Source organism: Phalangium opilio, unplaced genomic scaffold (genome assembly GCF_054372755.1).
Source record: "Phalangium opilio isolate 3A_F unplaced genomic scaffold, DU_Popi_V2 ptg000105l_1, whole genome shotgun sequence".
Taxonomy (NCBI): Eukaryota; Metazoa; Arthropoda; class Arachnida; order Opiliones; family Phalangiidae; genus Phalangium; species Phalangium opilio.
The window spans coordinates 220,270-246,721 of NW_028324207.1; the positions used below are offsets into that span (position 1 = coordinate 220,270).

General features: G+C 35.5%; 2 protein-coding genes and 1 long non-coding RNA gene across 7 annotated transcripts in view; 2 read left to right on the forward strand and 1 right to left on the reverse strand.

Annotated features, from left to right (window-relative positions):
• The window catches only part of dome (cytokine receptor domeless), a 33,494-nt gene extending 12,573 nt beyond the window's left edge, over positions 1–20,921 (forward strand). The window contains exons 2-15 of one of the 2 annotated variants that reach the window (XR_016374492.1): positions 9,640–9,938; positions 10,427–10,687; positions 10,770–10,905; positions 10,990–11,168; positions 11,236–11,568; positions 12,224–12,571; positions 12,654–12,959; positions 13,426–13,761; positions 14,386–14,991; positions 15,076–15,166; positions 15,670–15,742; positions 15,864–16,031; positions 16,103–17,886; positions 18,249–20,921. Coding sequence is in view for 1 of the 2 variants with exons in the window: in XM_089851774.1 (XP_089707900.1) it covers positions 9,824–9,938; positions 10,427–10,687; positions 10,770–10,905; positions 10,990–11,168; positions 11,236–11,568; positions 12,224–12,571; positions 12,654–12,959; positions 13,426–13,761; positions 14,386–14,991; positions 15,076–15,166; positions 15,670–15,742; positions 15,864–16,031; positions 16,103–17,809 (4,659 nt within the window). In the remaining variant the exon portion in view is untranslated. Of the gene's footprint in view, positions 1–9,639; positions 9,939–10,426; positions 10,688–10,769; positions 10,906–10,989; positions 11,169–11,235; positions 11,569–12,223; positions 12,572–12,653; positions 12,960–13,425; positions 13,762–14,385; positions 14,992–15,075; positions 15,167–15,669; positions 15,743–15,863; positions 16,032–16,102 lie in introns of both variants that reach the window. The other variant, XM_089851774.1, reaches the window with a different exon arrangement.
• Positions 1,543–20,921, forward strand: LOC149625047 (uncharacterized). Its single transcript, XR_016374498.1, has 2 exons — positions 1,543–4,581; positions 18,748–20,921. It is a non-coding gene; the product is annotated as an uncharacterized LOC149625047 (long non-coding RNA).
• A 63-nt stretch (positions 20,922–20,984) lies between these two features.
• On the reverse strand, positions 20,985–25,731 carry LOC149625048 (bile acid-sensitive ion channel-like). Of its 4 annotated transcripts, none has more exons than XM_089851784.1 (11): positions 25,687–25,731; positions 25,574–25,591; positions 25,057–25,461; positions 23,902–24,157; positions 22,868–23,040; positions 22,675–22,808; positions 22,437–22,611; positions 22,305–22,382; positions 22,143–22,245; positions 21,962–22,053; positions 20,985–21,568 (listed from the first exon to the last, which is right to left on the reverse strand). In XM_089851784.1, exons 1-11 carry the CDS (start codon positions 25,691–25,693, stop codon positions 21,408–21,410), a joined length of 1,602 nt encoding a protein of 533 aa, XP_089707910.1. In that variant the 5' UTR covers positions 25,694–25,731; the 3' UTR covers positions 20,985–21,407. The 4 variants fall into 4 exon arrangements, with proteins under 4 accessions (XP_089707910.1, XP_089707911.1, XP_089707909.1 ...); XM_089851785.1 differs by lacking the exon at positions 25,687–25,731 and having other exon boundaries at positions 25,057–25,180; positions 25,244–25,461; positions 25,574–25,684; XM_089851783.1 differs by lacking the exon at positions 25,687–25,731 and having other exon boundaries at positions 21,962–22,050; positions 25,574–25,684.
• Between the last annotated feature and the right edge of the window lie 721 nt (positions 25,732–26,452).

A 26,452-nucleotide genomic window follows, 5' to 3' on the forward strand; every position in this document is an offset into this window, starting at 1 on the left:
CCCATGGTCTCTCTCTTCTCCTTCCAGGCATCGATTCGATTCCCAATTACTTTTATCGCTCGATTTAGCTACCAAATATAGCGCTTGATGTTTGTAAAGGCGACGGGATACCGTGATCTTTTAAATATAGAGTTTGAACCATTATGGAAAATAGATTGGTTGAAATAACCTTGTCTGGAATCACGAACAACAGGCTATAGTAATATCGAAAGAGTTAAAAGACCTAAAGATAGTTTGATTTTATTGATGTTTAATTTAAAGTCTAAAAGAATGGATAGTTTAAGTACGTAACTGTTGCTGTTACGTCATTTTGGAATATTTAGACCCGTAAAAGAGCCTTTTTTTAAGCCAGAGGGGGGGCGGCCTTTACGATTCCGTACTGTACGACCATACCTAAACGCTGAGGATGCTGGGAAGACTTCGGTACCGTTCCGTAGGTGGGGTACTGAGGCAAGGTTATTAGTATGGGGTTATTATTCCATCCTTCAAGATATTACAACTCTAAGGGAATAGTTCCTTCTTTTAAAAAGTTGTGACGTAGTACTTGCACCCGAGAAAATGAGGTTTAGTTGGCGCGGAAAGCCGTCACTTTAGGCTTAAATTAGTCTTACTCTAAAAGTCTACGTAAAGTAAATTCGACCTCGCCTTGGGCTTTATGTACATACAATATTGGTAAACACACTGAGATGAATCTGACACCCTCAGCCGTGCCATAGCACTGTACCCTTGGAGTTGCGTATAACCTTGTGATATTAATAAAAAGCGATAACAAACCGTGAATTATGAATAAATATTAGTTCTTATATCTGATCGAGCGAAAAATACACCCCGAAACGTCACAGGAAATCCTCAAAATAAAGAAAAATGTTTTATTCAGCTACAAGAAAGTTATTGTACGTAACTAATTTCTGCAAGAACAATCAATCGAATCTTTACGTGTTTCGTAGCAGTTTTGGCCCCCTTTACGCTTGAATGATAGTGGAAATTATTTGCCGTATTCCACAAAATTTTAAGGAAATAAATGGCTTTCTAGACGCATTTTTAAAGGATTAGTCACGTGGTAAGCAATAAGGACTTCAGCCCAACAACAGAAGTGAAATTTAAAAAAACGTTTTTGACACTACTGTTTTAAACTGATTCACGCATAGATACCCTCTGATTATTGGCGTTAACTCTGATGATTTCTGATAACGCGTAGCAAGAAGTAATATCTAGTTTATTAGGGAGAAGGTTTAAGATTCCTATGTATTCGCGCGCTATAGTCCCAGTCCCCCTTTCAAAATACAAGGGGGACGTAAAAAGAGGCCGGGCTATTTCGCCTCTCCTCAGTCGGAAAATACGTAATATTCGTCATTCGCGTCGCGCTGACGTGCGTTTTCAAGAACCAGCGAGATGCTGATTGTAATTTAGAGGCGGGGATTAACTCCGGACCTACGTTTGTACTGGAGATTTGACTGGGACTATAGCGCGCGAATACATAGGAATCTTAAACCTTCTCCCTAATAAACTTGATATCACTTCTTGGCGTAGGAAAGCGAAATGCTCTCTCTCTCACTCACCCTCCCCTCGAATTTTCTAGCTCGTTTATTGGAAAGTCGCCCAAAAAGGAAGGAGTTCATCACGAAACTTGATTTTCCTCTCCAATATCTTAACCCTTTAAATACATTCCCCTTCTTATATACGTAGTAAGACCGGCTTCTGATGTAGTCGTAAAATAACGGAGATCGCTGCTTCGCCTTGCCTTTCATAAAGCCCACTTTATGGAGCTTCCCAAGAAGTAAATTAATTCAACCACTCGAAGTTATCCATTTGATATAATATAACAAATTTAAAAATTTAGTAAACATTAATATTTAATTATAGTGTAACTAGATAGTGATTGAAAATGAATTTAAAATGTAAAATGTAATCAAGGTAGCAGCTAGAGTTTAATTTATTTATAATTAGTTACCTTTGTTTAATTTTAATTACACAAACTAGGTAGAGATTCCACGAATTTTACCTTATTCGTTAGTGAAATATCGACGTAGGAAACCTTCCAAATATTGTTTCATCTTGAGCGATTTCAACATGAAAAAGTATCTTTGACAAATCTAGAAAATTTCCATTTTCTTCTTTTGTTTTTTTTTTCTCTAAAATTTAACAAGTTTAAAGACTTCGGAAAAATGTGCTAACGTTTTTTTAAGCCCTCAGTCACTTAATACCGGTTTTTATCTAGCTTTGAACGAATTTGTCCTTATTTAATTTTGACATTGTCGTAAAAATTTTGCCCGGGCGACTCTGAATACTTACTTGGTTTGGGTTTACTTAGACACAAATATGATTTTAATTTATCCTGGAGTTTAAAATTGAAATTATGCATTCGTTTATTTAATGAAATTCGTGAAATTAAGTCATTTATTTATCAAAAACCTAAGAAAACTCCGAGTCCATTCGGTTCCAAATATGAATTTATAATTAAGTACTCAAAATATAATTTGTTCCGCATAATTAAATAACAACAGGTTATATTCTAATCTATTATTTAAATATATTACGGTTTCTTTCTTTGCATTTAATTATTTGAAAATGAAATTTCTTAAGTTCTCTTACTTGAAATTCCGTATAAAATCTTCAGCAGTTCTTATTGTTGAATAAATTTAACTTTGAATATGGAATAAACTAACATTATTCAACAAACCATCTATTTCTGCCCCATCTTTAAACTAAGGTTCCGTAAAACCGTAGTAACTTTCCATTATAAGCTCCTCTCCAAAGACCCCGCCTATTTTGAAATAACATAAGAACATTTACTCTTGTTGAAAATTCTGATTAAATTAAAGTTCGATTCAAGGATAAATTAGAGAATGATCTATATTATCATAACGATTTAGTTCCACGGAGAGAGTTAGGAGAAAAAAATGTTTACCAAGAATGTTAAGGGGTCAGAGACTTGACCTTTTTTCTCTCTATACATCGTATGATTGATATGAAATCGAGCAAAGGAACCTCTTAACACGTGGTCCCTTCTTAAAATTGATAATCAAACTTGTCAAAAACGCGCCAATTGCCACCGAGCAAGTGATATAGCGCCCTTTTTTAGTGAAGTGAAAAGATTTATGGTTGAATATTTCTTCACTAAACATGCCCCATTCACCATTCACCATCAAATTCCATAACTCATCCCATAAATTGCGCGTCTTATTTCCCTTGACGTTTGCTGGGAGTCGCAAACTTTCTTCTCTAGAATCCCCAGACGTTATATTACAAAGATTCCGGAGTTTTCGGGCTATCTTGATTAAGAAGCTACGATTCGAAGAAACTCTTGTATTTTATAATAACAACGGGTCCTTTTTTCAAGTTATATGACGTTCGGGATGACATGTAGATTAAACCGAAATCCTCAGACTTTAATAGATGGTTTTTCATCTGTTACATTTCAACTAAACCGACCGACCTGGAAAGTTTCGCGCGTTTATTTCAGTTTCATTTACTTCCGTTAACCCTTTAAAGAATTACGTATCGCTCGGTTATCGTTCGTTTTTCACCACTTGTCACTATATATTTATTAATTAAATTCATTCTGTGAAAACTAACTTTCAAGTAAGGATTTTTCTTTAACTGGAAGAGGTTAACTTTAACCGATGTATTTTGGACATTCGATATTTGTATTTCTTTAAATTCAATATGGGAGGCGTTGATCTATGGTATTTTTCAAACTAACTGGCATTTTTAGGTTTAATTTCTCCAAAACCCCCCTTTATAGTTCTCTTATATAGTTAATTGCCTCTGTATGTTTCTGAGACATTTTAGGGCCAATGGTTTAAGTATATAAAGCGGATTAGATAAGTTTAAGTAAGCCTTTAAAAGGGTTAGACTGGAGAGTGAATGTTTAAACTTCTTCTTTCCTTAGTTTTAAATTCACCCACGAAACTTATCTTTCTTTTTTGAAGACGCGAGAGTCGGTGTCCTTAAGTAGTAGAAGTTTTACTTTTCTTAATTCCTTCTTAAGAGAGGTAGTCTTCCCGATTCTCCACACTAATGTAAGTTCACTTTAAGTTTGTAAAAACATTTTTTGAAGATGTACAGTACAGTACAGTACACCGTTTGCTAAAGGCACGGTTTTATTAGCTCGGGGGAAATGTTTTCAGTTAAGAACTAGGGAGTATAAACATACCGACAAGGTGAAGAAAAAATATCTTGCACGGCAACTACCTGCCACCTGGCAAAATTCTGCTTTTCAAGTTTTCTTTTGGTTATTGGTTCGTAAGTACGTAAGATATGTGAAGCCAAGAAGTGATATCTAGTTTATTAGGAAGAAGGTATAAGATGCCTAAGTATTCGCGCGCCATAGTCCCAGTCCCCCTTCCAAAATACAAGGGGGGACGTAAAAGGAGGCCGGGCTATTTCGCCTCTCCTCAGTCGGAGAATACGTCATTTTCGTCATTCGCATCGCGCTGACGTGAGTTTTCAAGAACCAATGAGATGCCGGTTGTAATTTAGAAGGGGGGATTAACTCCGGACCTACGTTTGGGCTGGAGATAAAGCTAGAAATGTGGCGAATTTATACCTTCTCCCTAATAAACTAGATATCGCTTCTTGGTGAAGCAAAAGTTTGTCACTGTTTACAAACTGGAGCTTGGCATGAAGTGACGTAGGTCATAGATTCGAGATAAAGCGACGCCTGGTGACTGGGGCGCTGTCAAATGCTTAGTAATGCAGACTAAATAGAAACAACAAGCGATATCTAGTTTATTTGGGAGAATTTATAAATTCGCAACATTTTCAGCTTTATATCCAGTCCAAACGTAGGTCCGGAGTTAATCCCCGCCTCTAAATAACAACCAGCATCTCATTGGTTCTTGAAAACGCACGTCAGCGCGACGCGAATGACGAAAATTACGTATTTTCCGACTGAGGAGAGGCGAAATAGCCCGGCCTCCCCCTTGTATTTTGAAAGGGGGACTGGGACTATGGCGCACGAATACTGAGGCATCTTATAACTTCTCCCTAATAAACTAGATATGACTTCTTGATAGAAATATGGACTGCAAAATTAACCACCGTGTGTAGGACTTCAATTCTCGCTTGTCGTTCTCCCTTGAACTAGCTCGAGCTGTAAGTCTCTAGCTTTACGAAGTATAGGTAGTGTCATACTTATGGACATATCTTATGAACTTATGTTATTAGTTCTGGTTTTGTATTAATATACGAATCTATAGTCGATAAAGTAGTTTCAGCGATTATAAAAGGAGTAAATGCTGTGATAAATTTTAGTTTTGCTTCAACGTCTTTTGCAGACGGTGAACGTTGAAGTGCAAAATTTTGCAACCTGTTAACATTTATTTAATGTTTATTACAATGAAGTCTGTTAAAAATACAGCTAATAAGTCTGAAATTTTAATAGTATACTTTCAACTATTAAAAGATAATTTCACAACAACTCTATTATTTAGTGTTTATCTCACGAAAAAACGTCTAAAAAGGCCTAACAGTATTATAACTGCTAGATTAAAGAGAGTTTCTTAACTGGCTTATTTCGTTACTCGCTTTGAACTTTTAGAAGCTTCTCTCCTCGGCTTGGCTTGATATTTATAATAAAAATTAAGTTTCCTCTTTGAAAAGTTGAGCAATAACCGGTTTTTAATTTTGTCGTAACATTTATATTTTTAATATACTTTTGCCTCTACTTCATCAAAAGGCATTAGAAATATGTTTTCCCGCTTTCCATAATCAATTTTGCAGATATCTTTCAATTGGAAATAAATGATCGAGGCGCTAGTGGTTGTAACCCGCCTTGAAAGCCTAATTTGTTAGTTATAACAATTTATATAAATTGAAATTATTGCTGTCATCAAAGACAAATGTGGCATTTTAATTGCTGACGTGAAAAATTGAGCAAGAGATATTAAAATTTAACTTTGAAATATTCATCTATTGAAAATTGAAGGAAAAGTTATTTAGGGTTAAACAGCTAAGCCTTCTTTTTTTTTTTTTTAAATTTACCCTAATTTTCATGTTAGTAAATAAATAGGTACCTTTTTTCACTTTAATAAATAAATAGGCACCTTTTTTCACTTTAATAAATAAATAGGTACCGTTTTTTCACTTTAATAAATAAATAGGTACCGTTTTTTCACTTTAATAAATAAATAGGTACCGTTTTTTCACTTTAATAAATAAATAGGTACCGTTTTTTCACTTTAATAAATAAATAGGTACCGTTTTTTCACTTTAATAAATAAATAGGTACCGTTTTTTCACTTTAATAAATAAATAGGTACCGTTTTTTCACTTTAATAAATAAATAGGTACCGTTTTTTCACTTTAATAAATAAATAGGTACCGTTTTTTCACTTTAATAAATAAATAGGTACCGTTTTTTCACTTTAATAAATAAATAGGTACCGTTTTTCACTTTAATATTTAAATAGACACCGTTTTTTCACTTTAATAAATAAATAGGTACCGTTTTTTCACGTTAATATTTAAATAGACACCGTTTTTTCACGTTAATATTTAAATAGACACCGTTTTTTCACGTTAATATTTAAATAGGCGCCTTTTACCACGCTAATAAATAAATAGGCACACCTTTTTCACGTTAGTTTATATACACCGGTTTTTTCACGTTAGTAAATAAATAAGCACCGGTTTTTCACGTTAGTAAATAAATAAGCACCGGTTTTTCACGTTAGTTTATATACACCGGTTTTTTCACGTTAGTAAATTAATAGGCACTGATTTTTTTCACGTTAATAAATAAATTGGCACCTTTTTCACGTTAATAAATGAATAGGCACCGGTTTTTTCACGTTAATAAATAGGCACCTTTTTTAACTTACTAACTGAATAAACCGATTTACATCAATAGCGTATCACTTAACGATTTAAGAGAACCCGAAGCGTGTCGTCTTTCAAATTTAACTTTTATTTTCTTCTATCATTTATACATAATGATACTCATTTTACTCTACTAATTATTCGCTTTAAAAAAACCCTCTTCGACTTTAACTTTATTTGTAAGTTAATAACAGGCAATTTTATACAAGTGGTATCTTTTTTATATACACCCAAGTTAAATGGCGCGTTTAGGAACCGCTTAATCTTTTTTAATACTTTTCCAATGATGAGTCGAAATTAAATATTAAGGAAAAACCGATTTAGATTTTGTGTGTCATTTTTTCCGGCTATTGTTTTATACTCTTTAGATTTTTGTTTCTCCATCTGCTCCGGATTAAGTAAGACGTAAGGTTTTTTAGGTTCATCGGCATTTCGATTTATTATTCTTGTCGAACTTAAGGTATTAGGTATGCAGGTGGTAAAATCAAAAATCGCTCATTAAACTCGTAACGCGCTCGCTACATTAGCGTAATTCCCCTATTAGTGCCCTTGAAAACGACGCCAGTGAAAAAACTAGATTCATACACGACACGGGAATATAAATAAATTTTTTCTTCTTTTTTTTTTTATTTTTATTTTAGAACCTATCCGGCGAGTTCATTACTTGAGGTAAAAATGTTTCCCAGTTTTAATGATGTAGGCATAGGTATCAAGGAATGTTTCATAGTTTGATTAATCGAGTTTTATTATGAACCTTTTGTCGTTGCGTTTGGTTATTTGCTACCACTTTTTTGGGGGTCCAATTTAGCGTCGTTTATTTTGAAGAGAGAGTGATTTATATACCCCACAAAAATAACAAAGGATTTATCAGATAAACAATTAATGTACTTTTACTGACTGAATTTTCATAATCTTTGAGCCAAGTTCGTAGAGAAGTGTTGAAGGTTGTAATTTATCTACCTTTGAAATTTTGAATCTACTCTTAATATCTGAAAATTACTTTGAAACTAACCTCAAGGTCTGCGAATTATTTTGAAATATTTAAATATACTGTTAAAATGAGCCTAAAGATCTGCGAATTATTTGAAATATTTAAATATACTGTTAAAATGAGCCTAAAGATCTGCGAATTATTTTTAAATATTTAAATATACTGTTAAAATGAGCCTCAAGATCTGCGAATTATTTTGAAATATTGAAATATACTCATTATTTAGAAGTCAATTTCAAATTTTAATAAAATTTGAAACTGACTTCTAAATACTGACCCTTAAATTTGAAATTGCTTCAAATTTTTACGCATAAATTTGAAATTGCTTCAAATTTTTACGCATAAATTTGAAATTGCTTCAAATTTTGACGCATAAATTTGAAATTGCTTCAAATTTTGACGCATAAATTTGAAATTGCTTCAAATTTTTACGCATAAATTTGAAATTGGTTCAAATTTTGACGCATAAATTTGAAATGGCTTTAAAATACTGACGCATAAATTTGAAATTGCTTCCAAATACTGACGCGTAAAATCTAGAAATAATTTTCGAAGTGTCATCTACCTACTTCAAACGAATTAACTTCTAGCGTCAAAACATATTTATGCAGGCGCTGCAAATCTTTGAAAAAGAATTTAATATATATTTTTTCTTCTTCTTCTTCTTCTTCTTTCATTTGAAATATCATTTGCGGCTCTTTGCTTTAAGCTGGCCCGTTTTGCCTTTTCGACTCTCTTTATAACGTGTTCATCTCAATAATATTCTCGTTTAAAAAACGAATTATATTTTACATCATGGTCATAGATGGGGGAATTTTGACTATGTAGTTCATTTACATATTTTGCCCGTCTAAGGTGAGGGAATATTACCTCTACCCGCATCCATAAATCGTTTCGTTATTTTTTTTTTTTTTTTTTTTTTTAAGAAAGATAAAAACTTAACAGTTCGACAACTCCCATGACGAACTAAGAAAAATTATAAAGAAAAATTGTTTCTCCTTCTTCGTCGTCGTCGTCGTCGTAAAAAATTAACATAACTCATTAGAGGCATGAAAAACTTAATGAACTTTTTGTTAATGAAGCCAGTTTATAATAGTTTGCCTTGGTAAGCTTATATACTGCGTTTCTGCGAAATGATATGGTAGACAATTTTAAATTGAGCAAAATATTTTAGTTATCAGCCTGATAGATAAATTATTTTTTTTTATTATTATATCCATTGTTTATTATCGCGATATATTTAAAATCACACTTTTTTTTTCGTTAAAAGTCCTCGTGTTTCAAGTATAACTCGGGAACTTATTATTGGTTTTAATTAATTATCAAGAGGTCATTGAGTTCATGACTCTTTGACGGTAATGATATGATAAGCATATATCGGATCCTAGATCTGGTAATTTTTGATAAACTTAATTATTAATTAGTTTTTCGTTAAATTTTATATCGGTAACTACGTAAAATTTGCTATTCGGTTATTGATATGATCGGTTCTAGAAGTGTAGAACTTTATCGGTAACAGTTCGCGGTTTGAATCGGCCCATCTCTAAAATAAATGAACGTAAACGTAAATAGTTAATTCAAGATTATTTTTTACAATTTTTACAAATAAACAAAAAGAGAGTAAGTACACGTTTTAAACAGGGAACATACCACTATTAAACATCCTGTAATATCTTATCTAAGAATTACAGACTCCAGCGGATTTCAGGGTTATATTTTGCGTACATTTAAAAATAACTTTTTGTTATGTTTATTTTGAACGGGGTTATGTGTACGATTACTTCGACGGGTTTTTTTTTTTAATGAATAATCTTCACTTTTTCTAGATCTTATTTTTGATCGATTAAAACGGACATACGGAAAAATGTTGGTGCAGTGTCCGCAGTCAAATTAGGCATTCCTGCTTAGGAAGGCCAAAAAATCAAAAAGACTGTCAAATTGTGACAACCCAAATGATTGATTAATACCAAAGTCATCGGAAATATTTTGGTGGGAAATAAACCCATCACAATGAAAATGTTACGATTAAAGAATCTCCTCGCTGGTGCTTTGTTTATAATGATCTATTTAAGTCATTACGACTACGCTGATGGATGTATTTTGGGGGTTGGAAAGAACCTTGGATGTACGTTATTTACAATTGTTTAAGGAAATGGAGAGATAACGTAACATTATACCTTAGAAGAACGGCCTTTTTCGAAATATAAAATGAAAAATATTAAAATAAAAAATAAAAAATAAATGAGGACTTATTACAAAATAATTGCTTTTAATTAGAATTAAAAACGAGGACTACTGCGCCAACCGCCATTGGTTTAGTGGTGTCTGCTAGAACGAACCTCTTACCCCTCTCAGTGTGTGAGAATTCAACCAATCCCGTAGGGGTAATAGGTTCTGGGTAGCAGACGCCATTAAACCAATGGCGGATGGCGCAGTATCACTCGCTTTTAAGACTAATTAAATGGTAATTATTTTATAATAAGAGATCATTTATATTTTGAAAAAGAACGTTCTTTTAAGGTATAATGTTATGTTAGATGAACTTTTCCTTTAAAAGAAAAAAATATGAAAATATTTCGCAAGCTTAATGAAATTCAAACCCTGTTCCATTAGATATGACCAGAGATAAAGAATTCTTAGTGGGTTCTTCACCAAAATTTTATTGCAATTTAAACGCGAATCAAACTGAATTTGACTGCACCGATTTGGCGATTGTTTTTAAAAATGAGCGAGTCAATTCGAAATGCCTGAATTCAACCACTCTAGAATTTTCACTGCAAAATGCTAACGTTGATAAATCTGGCATGTATCATTGTAAAATAATGAAAAATGGTCAAAACCTGTACGTTTGCGCGGCTTCCTACAACTTTGGAAGTAAGTTAGCTCTAAAGAGACACGCTCTGTTCGATATACAAGTAACTTAACCCCCCCCCCCCTCATTTTATTCCTTAAAAAGCTGAACCGCAAAATGTCACGGATTTTCAATGTATTAGCGAAGGTTTTCAAAATTTAACTTGTTCCTGGAAGCCAGTTCCGAATAAGGTTAAAACGACATATACAATTGCCGTCAGTTTTGGCTTACTTATTGTACAGTAAGTAATCTAAACTAGTCCAGTTTCTATATTTGCCGCGTTAAAATTACCATCTTATTTAATTAAAATTTAAAATTTCAATAGAAACATGGACACGGCTCGTTCGTGTCCGTCACAACACACTAAACCAGTTAGCTGTATGTGGGGAATGGATACCAACCCACTTTACCATCGTAACGTGGATTTTATCACCTTCCTATTAACGGGAAATAATACATTCGGAACTAACACGCAGTATTTTAGAATAAACACGTCTGAAATTAGTAAGTCGACGAGTAAATCGTTAATCTCGTCTTTAAAGTGGTACGTAATAAATTTTCCGTTCGATAGTTCGAGCTGGTGTCCCGGTAGATTTTCGTCTTGATGAAATTGGAAAGAGTTTCGCCAGCTTCATTTGGAAGCATCCGTTATATATGCCTCCAACATTAACCCCACCAATGATTTACGAAGTTAACTACAAGAATGAGTTTGAAGATTTCTGGAGGGTCCTTAATTTAACGAATGAGGCGCTAATCAACAGTAAAATCAACAATGACGAATACAAAATTGAATTAGATCTCATACCCAATACGAATTATATCGTTAAAATACGTTGCCGAGTTCAAGATTCTATAGATTTGTGGAGTCCATTCGCCACTCTTAATGTGAAAACGCAACTGGATAGTAAGTGAAGAAACATACGCGCGACGGGTCGGACGTTCGGCATTTTAGTGTACGGGATTTTGAGATTTCAAGATTTTGAGATTTTGCCCCAGATTTTGAGATTCTGACTCATATTTTAGAAATCTGGAAATCTAGTCCAAGATTTTAAGATTTCGGGATTTTAAAGGAGATTTTCAGATTTTGAACGCGATTTTCAGATTTCGAAGAAGATTTCAGGATTTTGTTCAGGATTTTCAGATTTTGAAGGAGATTTTCAGATTTTGAAGGAGATTTTCAGATTTTGAAGGAGATTTTCAGATTTTGAAGGAGATTTTCAGATTTTGAAGATTTTCAGATTTTGAAGATTTTCAGATTTTGAGGAGATTTTCAGATTTCGAGGAGATTTTCAGATTTTGATATTTTAGGATGAGATTTCGGGATTTTACGTTAAGATTTCGGGATTTCTAGATTTTAATGTGAGATTTCGGGATTTTAGGTGAAGATTTCGGGATTTTCAGATTTTGACGAGAGATTTTAAGATTTTTAGATTTTGACATGAGATTTCGGGATTTCGAGATTTTAAACAGATTTCAAACGAAGTGTACGGGATTTTGACAAACGTCCGACCCCTCGTATACGCGAGTTACTTTAATAATTGAAATGTGTCTCCTTATAGTTCCGTATTCCGTACCGTCGATAATTCCGCAGTCTTTCATGGTAGTCAACTCGGGTTACCGAGACGTAGTAATTTACTGGCAGGGAATTGAAAGAAAACATTGTAATGGCGATGATTGTGGTTATTTCATCAAAGTAATTCCGATAACCGCGAAGAAAAGGCGGCGTAGGAGCATTGAAAACAGTGCCATCCGTCTCAGAAATTACACTTTGGACGGTTTCGACCAAACCACTCTAAGAATTGAACGCTTAAACAAAGATGTCGATTACGAGTGTGTCATTCGCGCCAAAAATATATTGGGACCGTCAGAAGGTTTTGCTAAAATTCTAATTCCTAGCAATGATAAACGTAAGAGTGTTCTAGGCTCTGAAACCTTTGATATCCATTCCATTCTTGAACGAGTTTGCAATTGCAAATTTTTCCCCCATAGTTCCTCGTAAACCACGGGAGCTTCGAGCCTCGTCTGGAAAAGAGGGCTACTTTTTAGAATGGGATGCTCCGGAGCATGAAGATTCGAATAAAATAAGCTACACCGTTGCTTGGTGTGAAAATAAACAACCTAGACCATTCCCGTGCACCGGGAGAATTAATTGGCTAAATGATTCTTTAACCGAGAGAAGCGTAGTTTTGAAGCTGCCCGACAATGAGTACATTTACCAATTCGCCGTGGCTTCGAATAATGATCGTTTCTCTTCCGGTCTCGAATGGGTCCCTTGCGTTGTTCCTTTCGACAAGGGTGAGTCTTAACGTCTTAATATTCTTTAATCAGTTTGTCCAAATGTGGATGAGAGGGAAAGTATGACAATGGCCATAGAGCCTGTGTTAAAAAACGCGAACATCAAAGTTTCGCCAATAACTATTTAGTTTACTATTGACTGATGGACTTGCATGCAAAACTCGCGACTGAAAGTAGTTCAGACATTTATGCTCCTTGGTTTAAACATAGCCCACTCGATCACGCGCATCACGACGCAAGCTGCTCGCGCTATAGCTAAATTACCGAGATTACACAATAGCAGACGACGGTAACCGCGAATTAACACAAGACCTATTTGAAAGGAGTGAACAGTCCCAGTATAGCTACGCCAATAAAACGGTCAACTACGGCGAAACTCTGATGACTCGCGACTTGACTTTTGGCCATTTTCATACTTTTCCTCTCATCCACTTTTGGTTTGTCCTAACTCGAAGCGTTCGTTTAGTTTTGGATAAAATTCGACACATCAATGTCGCGCGAGGCAATGACCCTCGCAGTTTGAAAGTATCGTGGAATCTCGATTGTTTCGGTCAGGCAAACACTGTTAGATATTACACTGTAGCCTATCGCGAATGCCCTCACTCTTGCAATAGAATTCAAAATCGTCATTTTTGCGAGAGAGAACTCTTTTATCGCAACTTTAGCCAAAGTGCTATGTCGAACGAAGTCCAGGTTAACGGCTTGAAGCCATTTAGTCATTATTTGGTTAGCGTGGCTGCTACCAATGACAAGGGAACGAGCGAATATAGCGACGAAGTGTATCAACAAACACCCCCCGGAGGTAAGGATCTTAAAGGGACTGTAAAGAAGGCATTGGCGGGTGGGTAAAAATTATTTGAAATACGTCAGAGGCACGTGACCAAGGAGAGGCGTGGTTCAAAGAAGTGTTCATAGTTAGTTTTATTTCAAAAACCACCACTTCATGGAATTGGCGGTGCAATCTCGCGTAAAACAAGGACTAGATGTTAACTAGTTCCACTCCATGAGGAGTCTTTGTATCTTGGTATCACCATAAGTTTATAAGATATGTTCCATAAGTGTGTCACTCGTTAATGAGAGCTTGTCATGAAGTGACGTAGGTGAAACGTCATAGATTCTCGTAAAGCGACGCCTAGTGAGACCCTGTCAAAGGCTTAGTACAGACTAAAGAGAAAGATGGACTGCAAAACCGAGTGTAGTCAATTCTCACGTCGTTCTCGAACTAGCTCTCATTAAGCCTCTAACATTACGAAGTATGGGTAGTGACATACTTATGGAACATATCTTATAAACTTATGGTATCACGTGATGTCTGTGACGTATTTCAAATAATTTGTACCCACCCGCCGATGCCTTCTTTGCAGTCCCTTTAACTCTGTTTAAATGGTAGCTTGACGTCATGACCAATATATAATATTATCTATAGAACCAAGCGCTCCTGTTGATGTTACGTACGGTAGCGTTACTTCAAACTCGGCGATTTTACATTGGGAAAAGCCTATAGAACCAAATGGAGTCATAACCTCCTATAAGATCTTATTAAATGATAAAGCGGTTCAAGAAGTTGGACATAAGCAAAGCTACGTTTTGAAAAATTTAACCAGCTACCTTAATTACTCAGTCGCTGTTGAAGCGTGCGTCTCCAATTTATGCGGAAATTTGTCGTCCCCCGTTTCGTTTATGACCAAAATCAGCACTCCTGGACGTATGGCCACCCCGCGTTATAGTATGAGAAACGCTTCAACCGCGGACATTCAATGGGACCCTCCCGCCATGCCAAATGGACCCATTGATTATTACGTCATGCATATAAGACCCGAGAATGACCGTAACAGCTCCGTATCCGAAGGAACTGAAGTGACAGAAATGACTGGAGACACGACGAATAAAACTGTAGATTTTCCTTGCGACCCTGAAGAACCCGAGAGACCATTCATGGTTTCCATTCAAGCCGTTAATGTTGTTGATGGACAAAGATTGGAAGGTCCCATTAGTTACCCTATGAAAGTTACTTGTTTGCCTTTCAAGGATGGTAAGCCGCCAGATCAGTGAAAAACTTAAGTTCTTATTGGATTGGCGTCCCTTAACCTTTTACCTTTGTTCGTTGTTGAAACAGAAACTATGGGTCCATTAACTATTGGATTAATTGTTGGAGTCGTTCTTGGTTTCATTGTTTTGATCGTCATTCTTTACAGCCTAGTTAATTGGTAATTGCAACTATAATAATTATCAGAAGTATATAATACTTCTCTTCGAGAGAAGTGTACAAGCACAAAGCGGGTGGGGTAAGTGTAACGTCACTCTTCCCAACATCGGAACATTTAGAGCAAGGTTACTAAAACGAATCACAGCCGCGATAAATAGTTCCCTCATCATTACTCTATTAGCGTTTAAATATTTGGCAAGACGCATGCATGCGCTTGTGCATTTTTGTCCCACGTCAAGACAATCAAGGTTTATGGGATGATTGCTAGGGATTTAGTGCCAAACAATTATAGAATTCACCTTACTGTGCGATAGTTACCCATTTGAACTTAGTTTGATGAGCGGGAAAGCAAACTAAAAGGGAAATGAGCCTGGGAAGAATGACGTTACATAACTATAGCATTAAGAGGATACAGAGTGTCATCCTTCTATTATCCCCTTCTGTAATTATTGAATTTCGGCTTCTTTATTGTATTTTAACGCGAAAATGTCTATTACCGTTTAGGATGAAAGGTAAAGTGGAAAAAATGCGAAATATTACTGCCGATTTGCCCGAAGGCTTGAATTCTCCGCAATCGGTAAATTATAATAATAATTTATTAATTTCTAACTACTATGATTATATTTTTAAAAAGAAACTTGTTTGAAATAAAGAATGCATATATATATATATATTTTTTTTTTTTTCAAAAAATCCAGAAACCCTTGAGTACTTACGAAAACTTTAAAAATGGTTTAATCAACAATCCGGATTTGAGTCCGAAACCGGCTTACGGTCGTTTAGATTCATTCATGTCCGAAGAGGATAGCTTTAAAAATCGTCACGGTTCTGGTACATCGCAGTTCAGTGCCACATCCACGGATGAGGTATTTAAATTTTATTTAGAAAATAGGCTTATAGTTTTAACAGGTAAGCCGCTAATAACGCATTTCCATAGCTTATTACGAAGCAACAAAATATAGTCGCTGAGAAAGCTAAGCGTAATCCTAGTGGAGATAGCAGTGGTTGCGGTAGTACCGGTGGTCACGATAGCCTGTCCTCGTCTTTGACCCATCGCACTAACTTGTCATCTGACAGCGGTAACGAAGCGGATCTAAAACACCCCCCTTCTCTCGAAGTAGCCGTACGCGATGGTGAACCTTCTAAACCCGATGGCGAAGAGAAACAAGTCGATGTCTCTCGAGTGTCCGGTAGTAAAGATTCCGGAGTCGATAAGGGAGATGATTCTGACGAGAAATCAAAGTCACCCGTTAGTCCGTATTCGCAATTTTCAAGTTACGTCGATTCGAGTAATAAAGCCTTGGGAAGTTACTCTCCGCAAACACCTTACAGTAAATTCGGTATGGAACAGAGTTGCTACGTTCCATATTCGAGAGGTCGCAACATGAACCTCTACGGGCATAATTTAGCCAACAGTGAACCCTCCATTAACGAAATGGATGAAGGAAACTATTCTTGCATCGGAGCCGAACAGCGGATGGTTGGAACCATTTTAGATTCCCAAGCGGCTGGCCAATACTCCAAATTAGGATTATCTCGAAGTATCCACGATGTTCTTGGATGGAGGGATTACTCCGGGGATGGTGACGAATCACCCGAAATTAAGAATGGTAAACACGAAGAAGGCAATGGCGTTGTCTTACCTTATTCTCGTTTTGGTATCCGCCGCGTGGAATCTCCGACAACAAAAAACAACCCTTACATTACCGTCGGCATGGCTTTCTCAATGGTTGATAAAGACCCCAATGAGATATTGAAGCAGAAAAGGCAACAGGTCCCTTGGCTTCCCGACATCGCCACCATAACCAGTGGTGGTAAAACTACACCTTTGTCTAATGACGCAAAAATACCTCCTCCTCCTCCTCCTCTTCAAGATGATATGGTTGTACTACAACCAAATGATCAAGCTTATTCAAAATTTGGAATGGGAAACGGGGATTACGTAATGGCGAATAAGAATACGTTGCCAACTTTAACTCTACCGGGTGAAGGATATGTTGGGTATGATGACATGAAGATCGTGCCCATATCGAAAATGGTCTCGGATTTGGAGAATTTCAGGGCCGAAGTTGAAGATTTGAATGCTGAAAGTACGGATTATGGCTCAGATTCGATAGAAAGCCACGGGATAGCTCCTTACAGTTGCTTTCTCACTTCATCCTTGAAAGAGCCGCCGGATGAAGTCCACGTCGAAGATACTCCGGAGCCATTTTCTCTAACCCTTTCAGACAATATTTACGCTCCTCCGAGTTACGACGATTTGAAAGAGATGATTGTTTCTCCTGCGGCCAAATTGCCATCGCCACCATCGTCGAGTGTTACTCCGCCGCCATTATCTTCAGTAAGTAATGGTTACGTATCGACGGAAGCCATGACGCGTATCGCGAACAGTGTATCGGTGGAAAATGATAGGACATTACCTTTGTCGAAAACGACAACCAGCGGCGTGCCACACGAGCTTCTACCGACGATATCGTCTTCGTCCAGTGGTTCCGAATTGAAAGAAAGTATTAGCCACCTTCCTGACGTTAATATTAAACGTAGTAACGGTTACGTTACACTCGGCGAGCTTCCTTCGGTATGTGGTTCCGGCGGCTGCGGTAAAGAAGAAGCGCGGTACAACATACCTATAACGGATGTATGAAATTAACACTAAATGAGCTTTAATATCTCTCCCTGTTTTTTCTTCACGAAAAAATTTGATTGCCGTCGATAAAATTGGTAAGAAATTTTGTTTTTTCGTAAAATTTCTACTATGCCTACATATATATCGAATCGCGATTATAAAAGGTTCCTCAGAAAAAATAAATGGTTTCGTTCATTTGTGTTGTATTGATTGAACGCGAGAAAACCATTGATAGTATATAATCTCATTTATAATTTCTTTTAATAAGAAATAAGAATTAAAAAGTAAACAATTCATTGCCGGTAATTGGTGTTTTTTTGTTTTTTTTTTTACACAAAAAACCCTTTAAATACAGACGTTTTCGGGCGCCATCTCTCCCTAGAGTCCTGAAAAATACGACAGATAGATCGTTTTATATGATTCTTTAGCCTCACAGTACCTGTTTTTATTAATTAAGCGCTCTCGAATGTACAAAATGAAGCGAAACAAAATTAAATTAAAAAGACTTTGCGAGTGCGCCATCAAACTTTAACTCTTATTGGTTAATATTCCGAGATTATGATATAAGGACGATTCTTACAGAAATTAGCGCGCGCTCTATTAATTAACCTAGTCAAGAAAAGAAAAGAAACCATATTTTAAAAAATAAAAATAAAAACGAACTAAATGGATTTTCATCGATGAACGATATTACAAAAAGATGGAAGTACAACTCAAAAAAAATATATATTACGAATTTATTCGTACCAAGATGTATAGTGACTTAGCTTAAAACAAACAAACAAATAAATACACGCTCATCTTTATAACAATTTATTTAGTAATTAGTGGAGTGATTACTAATTATCTTTTGGCTAAACAAATTAGTCGTAGCTTACGCTTATCTTTAACCTTAATGACAAACTGTCAAAATCCTTCCAAAATGAAAACGGTATGTTAAGAGGGGAGGATTAGAGATATTATATATTGAATTATATTGCAGGGTATAAAATATATATATTAAAAGTACGTTAACAAAAACCCCTTCTATCTTTCTACCTGTTAATAGAAATATAAATGCACGAAATACGGTATATTGCCTCCTGCCAACGTGACCACATTGGTTTTTATTATTAACAAGAAGCGATATCTAGTTTATTAGGAAGAAGCTATAAATACGCCAGCTTTGTCTCCAGTCCAAACGTAGGTCCGGAGTTAATCCCCGCCTCTAAATTACAACCAGCATCTCATTGGTTCTTGAAAACTCACGTCAGCGCGACGCGAATGACGAAAATTACAGTCGTATTTTCCGACTGAGGAGAGGCGAAATAGCCCGGTCTCCTTTTACGCCCCCCCCCTTGTATTTTGAAAGGGGGACTGGGACTATGGCGCGCCAATACTGAGGCATCTTATACCTTCTCCCTAATAAACTAGATATAACTTCTTGTTATTAACTTACCGTTGGGGTTTAACCTTCATTAGTGCAAGCGGCACTTATTCGGAACTAAATCTTTCAAAGTCTATTCGTATTTGAACGAAACAAAATTGCGTTTTATTTTTTCGAAATTTACGCTTGGCACTTGCCGAGTAATGAATGTTCAACCCCAAATGTTTCGTTATTAAAGTCCATAAAGTGAAGTTTTTTAAAAACAAAAATTATCATAGTGGTGCTAAGCCTAATTCCGCGTAGATATTAGATTTACAGAAACTTCTAATAGTTTTCTAAATACTTCTAAAAGCTTGGCACCATCCAATTATTTTAGAAAAAAATAATAATAAGGGATTAAAAAATCATTCAAAATTGTCCATGCCACAACTAAATATTGAAAAAGGAAAAACCCAACCTTGGAAGGAATACATTAATTACTCCGTCTTAGGTTGGTTTCTATTATATACTGAATACAAATGAAAAATAATTTTGTGCCATTACGGAGTTTTTATATGAAAAGTTTTAAAAAGATATACCAGTTGCATTGCTTCGTGCCAGAGATGTTTGCGTCGTAAGGGATTTTCTCAGAAGGACTGTAAATAAGGTTATTGGTTAGATCTCTATTTTCTACGCTACTTAAAAAAATAATTCTTGTAAATTAAAATTAAGTAACTGTTAATTTGTTTTTAATTAAAGTTTAAAAGGTCACATTGGACTCAAAATTTATAAAAAAAAATATTTTTTTTTTTTTTACAAAAAGGGGAATTTGTTAGTTGAGATAAAAGTTTCGTTTTTGGTGCTAAGGGCTGACGTACTTTTTCTCATGGGCTGTTATTAAACACTAGCTTTAAAATAAATTAATTAAATTAGATAATTAAATACGTCTTATAGCTTTTCAATTTGATGAAAAGGACAATCTCTTTCGTAAGTAATGTTTTTAAATATCCCCCGCCTAAAAATAGACCAAAAAAAATTAGGCCTAAATAAATGACTTATTTTTTATTGTAGGGTAATATTACTTCGCGCCTTAGCTGTAAATAATTTTTTTTAATCGAAATTTTAAAGAAGAATTACCGTTTTTTAAATTTAGAACCAAATTTTTTAATTGAAAGAGAAAAATCTTGGTCGCGAGGAGGATTAGGAGAGAAGCTTTGTTATAAGTTTTTTTATTATTAAATTTTTGGTGATATGAACTTGGATGACCCTATCGCGGAAGTAAGTTTCGGATGTTTAAAAATTATTAAAAAAAATTGAGAATTTGGTAAATGTTTTTTTGTTTTATTTGAGAAGCAAAAGTGGTATATTTTACTAAGCGAAAGAATTTGAGAAAAAAAATACGAGGGTTATTTTGGAAATACGAAGGAAAAAAAAACAAACAAACAAAAATGTAAATACTATTAAAACGAAGGAAAAATATTAAAAAAAAATAATAAAAAAAACAAGAAAATGTTTAATATTTTGTGTTAAAAAGTTGCACACTTGTATAATATAAAAAAAACATGTTGCCATATCTTGTAAACGTCCATGTTCCGATGAAAAACTTCCTGAAACAATTTACAGTACACCCACAATAAAAACAAAACAGAATACAAATATTAAGTAAAACAAAAAGAATTATTAACTCTCGTCTTGTAATACCTTCCTGTAATTTGCGCTTTCCATGAAAAGGTTATGAAACTTATAATTGAAAAAGAATTAAATAAATAAAAAGTTTTTGTTCAATATGTTGATTTTGTTTTTAATCTTGCTAAGTTTTACAACTTCAAATTGATGTACTTTTGTTAATTGCTACTGATTCTACGTGGAGAAAAATTGGCATGGACGTTTGCGTAATCAAAAGTAGACGACCGCATCGTAACCTTTAACCCCCGGAGTCATAGTTTGAATTATATAAAGTCCATGCGGTTACTCACACTGAAAAATTAAGGGTAAGTAATTCGTTACGAATTTTGTGTCTAGTCTAGTCAGAGTCACGAGGTTCTCAGTTTTATTTCTTCACAAATTAACGTTTAATTATTCAAGGTTGCCATAGTAATTAGTTTAATCTTTCGGGGTAACCGCGTAAATAAGTAACGAAGAACTGAAGTTTTTTAACTGGAAGCTCTCGTTAAAAAATTCGAAGTAAAGAAAATAAAAATAACAGCAGCCAGGCACGCGGTTTTCTACGTAAATTTAATAATAGCAACGTATCTTTTTGAATGAGTCGTTTTAAGCGTGAGATATCCGCAATGACTTTTTGCTTCGGTTAATTAGTATCTTGTAAATTCGCGTGGAATAATGCCAAAAATACTCTAGAAGAAAGATGGTGATTTCGATGACTGTTATAAGACTGGCTCCCAAGAAAAGACCCATCAGACCACCGATTTCGCCTAAAAATAGGTTATGTTTCATTTCTTTAAAAAAAAGGACCTATTCAAACGAATATGCCAACATGAGGGCCAATGGAACCAGGAATTTATACAGGTGACACAAAAAAAAATGTGATGATTACTTAAAGATGTAGGAGGAGCTATTTCATATCCCTTCATCGTCGTCTAGGTCTAATATTCCCGCGCTTACCTAAGTACCCAAAGCAGAAGCGGATTACATGTAATCCGCTTCTGCCCAAAGTAACAAAACTACATCCTTACGCTCGGAGATAAGGATCGCATTGACCTCTCCCCCCTCCCTGTCGAGGTGGGGAGGTCAAGGGTCTATTATGTCTCATCTCTATAATTTCCTGATAAAGTTATAAATTAACCAATTTCTTTGTAAGTACTTACTTAAAGTTGAAGAATACGTGTAGTGATGGTACTTGAGGAATTCGTAAGTTGGATCTTTTTGACGTATGGACAGGCTAACTTTACCATCCCTACTAGAATGATTAAAGGAGTTACTTCCGAGGGGTTGGATACTCGTAGCTTTTAAAAAGATATTTTCCCAGTCTTTTAGTAACGTAATTACCTTACTTTACGAGTCCTTTTTATCTCCCTACTTATCCTGGCGTAATTAACGCTCAGTTGGTAATTAAATTCATTGCACGCAGGTTTACATTTGTATACTTCGTCTAATTTAAAATATCATCAGTAGCTGACCTAATAATTACCTCGTAATTATCAAAATTACCCATTATTTCGCTGTGTTTTGGCAAAACGCACTGGAACATTTTCGGAGGGTCACAGTATTGTTCGTGCTCAGTGTCATCTGTACAAAATATATCAATTAATATTAGGCTATTCAATTCGTTACGCAACGTACTTAATCTCTCGTCGATTATTAGTGTGCAATTACACAAGTACTTGATGGTTTCCATCATCATGTAATTCTCGCAATTCATTTGGGTATACGCCTGAGAATTTATCGTATTACCATTGGGACAGTCCAATCTATAAAAGCCCATGTCACCTCCCTTGTATCGTTCCTTGTGATCCGTCTATGATGAAATTAGGTTAATTAAAATGTCAACCCATAAATTGGTAATTTCAATGTCGAGTACCACTTGCAAGGTGTATTTTACGTTAGCCATCATTCCAGGCCATACGGCCACCCCGTCTTCGAGAGCCTTTACTAAAGGAATCGATCTCGGGTCGTGAAAAGTGAAAACAACTCCTTCACGTTCGGTCGCGTTGTCTAAATGATACGGACGGAGATATAATTGAAGCTCTATATACTTTAATCTATTAATTAACCTGAAGGAACTGATACATCAACAGATAAAGGTTTTCGATAAAGGGCCGCTTGTAGAGTCTCGTTAGGAGCAAACGTAAAGCACATTCCATTGGTGGTCAGATAACCTTTGAAGATTGAACAGCAATCTACGGTACCGTCCCCTAAATAGCAGTACGTGAACAGTTCCTCGCATCTGCGTAAGTTATTAAATGATGAATTGCATTGTTAAATTGTAGTTGAATCTATTTGGGTTCATATTTTTAAACAAACTCCGTGGCCTTTTAAATATAAAGAAACTAATTAAAACTTTCGAAATTCCACATTAATCACGCTGACTAATTATCCGAAGGTTAATTGTGAACCAGCTGTTAAACTTGCGGTTGTAGTTAAAACTATTTATAGGCCTACTTCGTTAGTCATGCAAAAATTGTTGATCCAAAACCACCTTTCAAAACTTTAAGAATATCGAAGGGCTTCTTAAAATTAATCTTCTTTGAAGTCTTTCGTAATAAATGGAAATTCTGTTACAAAAATTACGCATATGCTACGAGAGAGGATAAAAAGATGAAGCCCTATACATTAACAAGACCTGAGTTCTGATTAGGAATTTATAAACTAGAGTATCTCTCATTAGTTTTATACCCCATGCCATTCTGATTCTAGTAGAATTTGCGTAAGTAGTTCATACTATCGTTTGTCAATTCCTGATAGTGTCAACTTATCGATTGGGCTTGTTCAAACAAGAGTTTGTTGCCTTTGGTTACTCGCGAGGTTTTAATGAAAATCTAGAAGGGTTTTGGTAAGAAGCGTTTAGGGAATGTTTTGCGGGTTCTTAAAGATAAAGAAGGACCTAAGTAACTTGTCAAGGGAGGTGATATTATCGATATATAACCCATCGAAGGTTGATGTCAAAATTCAGAAATGTGGCAAAGAAATTGCGTTACCAGACTCCATTTTCTCTAGAAGAAATTTTTGTACTTTCCCAAAATTTAACATGACCAATGTTTGACGATTATCAGTGGTAACTCTTTCAAAGCAAATATTGTTCTTATACCGTATACTTTCGTTGGAAACTAGATCCTTCAGATTAAGAGGATGTCTTCTCTCCTTCAAATTGGCGAACTCTTCTTCGGCGCGTAGGATGGAAGAAGAGGCTGAGGATCTGGAACCTCTAGAGACCCTGTCAGATAGACCCAAGATCAATGATTGATTCGGAAGTAATAACTCGCCCCGCTCCTTGAAGGTTAGTCCCGTAAAAGGTGGGCCCAATGACAGGAAGATGTAACGTGATAAATTAGCCGTGTAACGCTCTGGAAAATAATAGACGATATAGATACTCGGAAAGAAAAACATGTCTTCAAAATCAAATTAAGCAAAGGATGCATTTTTTATTTTAGGCACTAAATTATAGTTAAATTGGTTCAATTTCTACAGAATTTGGACCAAATTGCTCAGAGTCACGAGAGATTCGTTGCTTATACTCATTTGTTCATAAGTGAATTAGTTTAAGAGATAATAGTTAATTTGGATCTTGATTACGCTAATGCTATTTCTATGGGTGGCAAAAGCGATCTTGATTTTAGCAGGAGTTCATAATAACCCCCGGGGGTTATTATGAACTCCTGATTTTAGTATATTAAACTACTCGATCAATACCTACCAAAATTGGACCAAATGTAGGGTTTGTTATGACACACTAAATAGAGCTTTCTTTTGTTTACTAAGTTTATTAGTTTAAAGGGAGCCATCGGAGGGTTTGCATTTCCCTCCCGCGGATTTCCGAGCCCTCTTCTAGCTACGAGGGGAGTGAATAGAAAGTATCCCCCCATGGCCACCTAGAACCAGGCTTCTCCCACAGAAAACTGAAACAAAGTTGGACGTGCAGATTCAGCGCCACAAAAGTGCAGCGTCGAAATTTTAAACGAATAGGCAGACTGGCTAGCATACCCTCCGGTGGCTCCCTTTAAGGCATATTAAACATATATTTATCTCGATCGCCAATGCTATTTCTATAACCGTACTAAAGAGGGATTTTCTCTAGAATGGTCGAATCAATATCTATTAAGATTGCTCAAATATAGTGCTAATTACGAAGTATATAATGGTAATGGCCATTAGATTCTAGGTAAATTGGTATGGGAGATGTTGGACCTATAGGTTATTGGTTTCGCCAATGTTATTTCAATGCGCTGAAAATTGAAATGCATACTTTTTAGAGTGAATGGCGAATAACTGCAAATTGTTACTCCCGGGAACAAAGGCATTTGCTCTAAATCGGAAGTTAATTTGTCTTTAACCATGAACGATATTCTGTACGGAACTTCGTTGAGGGCCTTATTTAAGATGGACGCTGTGGTTACTAAGTAGAAAGTCGCGATGGACAGTAAAAGAATCACCCATTTGGCTCGCTGCCTCAAAGTCTTGGATCTGGCAATATGGCTTAAACCGTGCAAGGAACTCGTGGAGAGAAATTTGTTAATTGCTTTCTTAACACCTTCCTCCCAATTATGTTTATCCTCGATTTGCACCTGGTCATTTGACTGGTCATCCAAACCGGTTTCGATTGTGCAAGATTTTTCGATGGTATAAAGTTGCCCCTTCATTTCAGAGCTACCTAACGAAAATCGTCAAATACCACCAATTTTAAAGGGAGTATCAAGTTGTCTTCGAAATAGAGGCTCCATTTAAAAGGTTAGGAAAATTTTCAAAATTTTATAAAATCTTACCTTTAAAACGAAAATTAGCTATTTTCATTTTAATAAATATTAAAGTTGAATAATATATTCTCCTAGGAACTTTGGTAATTAATTATTCAAATTAAGGGAACGGTTTTAATTACCTTTCATTTATCAGAAAGGAACTAGGGCCATGTGTTACCCGCGGCTTTGCTAGACTTGGCGCGAAGGGGTAGAAAATAATTCCGATTTATAACTTTATCCACTTAACTTGGCCGATTCTTATCTTTATTAAGTTTATAAACTTCCATAGGTCATACTGTATATAAGAGAAATGTGTTTGTACTACACTTCAACTGGTATTACTGTAGCTAAGTTAAAACGAATAGGTGTCTGATGACGGCGATATGAAACTAATTGAAAATTATAATATTAAGGAAATTGCCGATTTTTTTGGAGGGGGGGGGGGTGTCTAAAATATCTAATTATTTTTATTTAAGCCGACTAGAAATTTTTAATGGAACATATCTTATAAACTTATGGAGTATATCTTATAAACTTATGGAGTATATCTTATAAACTTATGGAGTATATCTTATAAACTTATGGAGTATATCTTATAAACTTATGGAGTATATCTTATAAACTTATGGAGTATATCTTATAAACTTATGGAGTGTATCTTATAAGCTTAGGATAGTATCAAGAAGCGATATCTAGTTTATTAGGGAGAAGGTATAAATTCGCCACATTTCCAGCTTTATCTCCCGTCCAAACATAGGTCCGGAGTTAATCCCCCCCTCTAAATTACAACCAGCATCTCATTGGTTCTTGAAAACTCACGTCAGCGCGACGCGAATGACGAAAATTACGTATTTTCCGACTGAGGAGAGGCGAAATAGCCCGGCCTAATTTTACACCCCCCTTGTA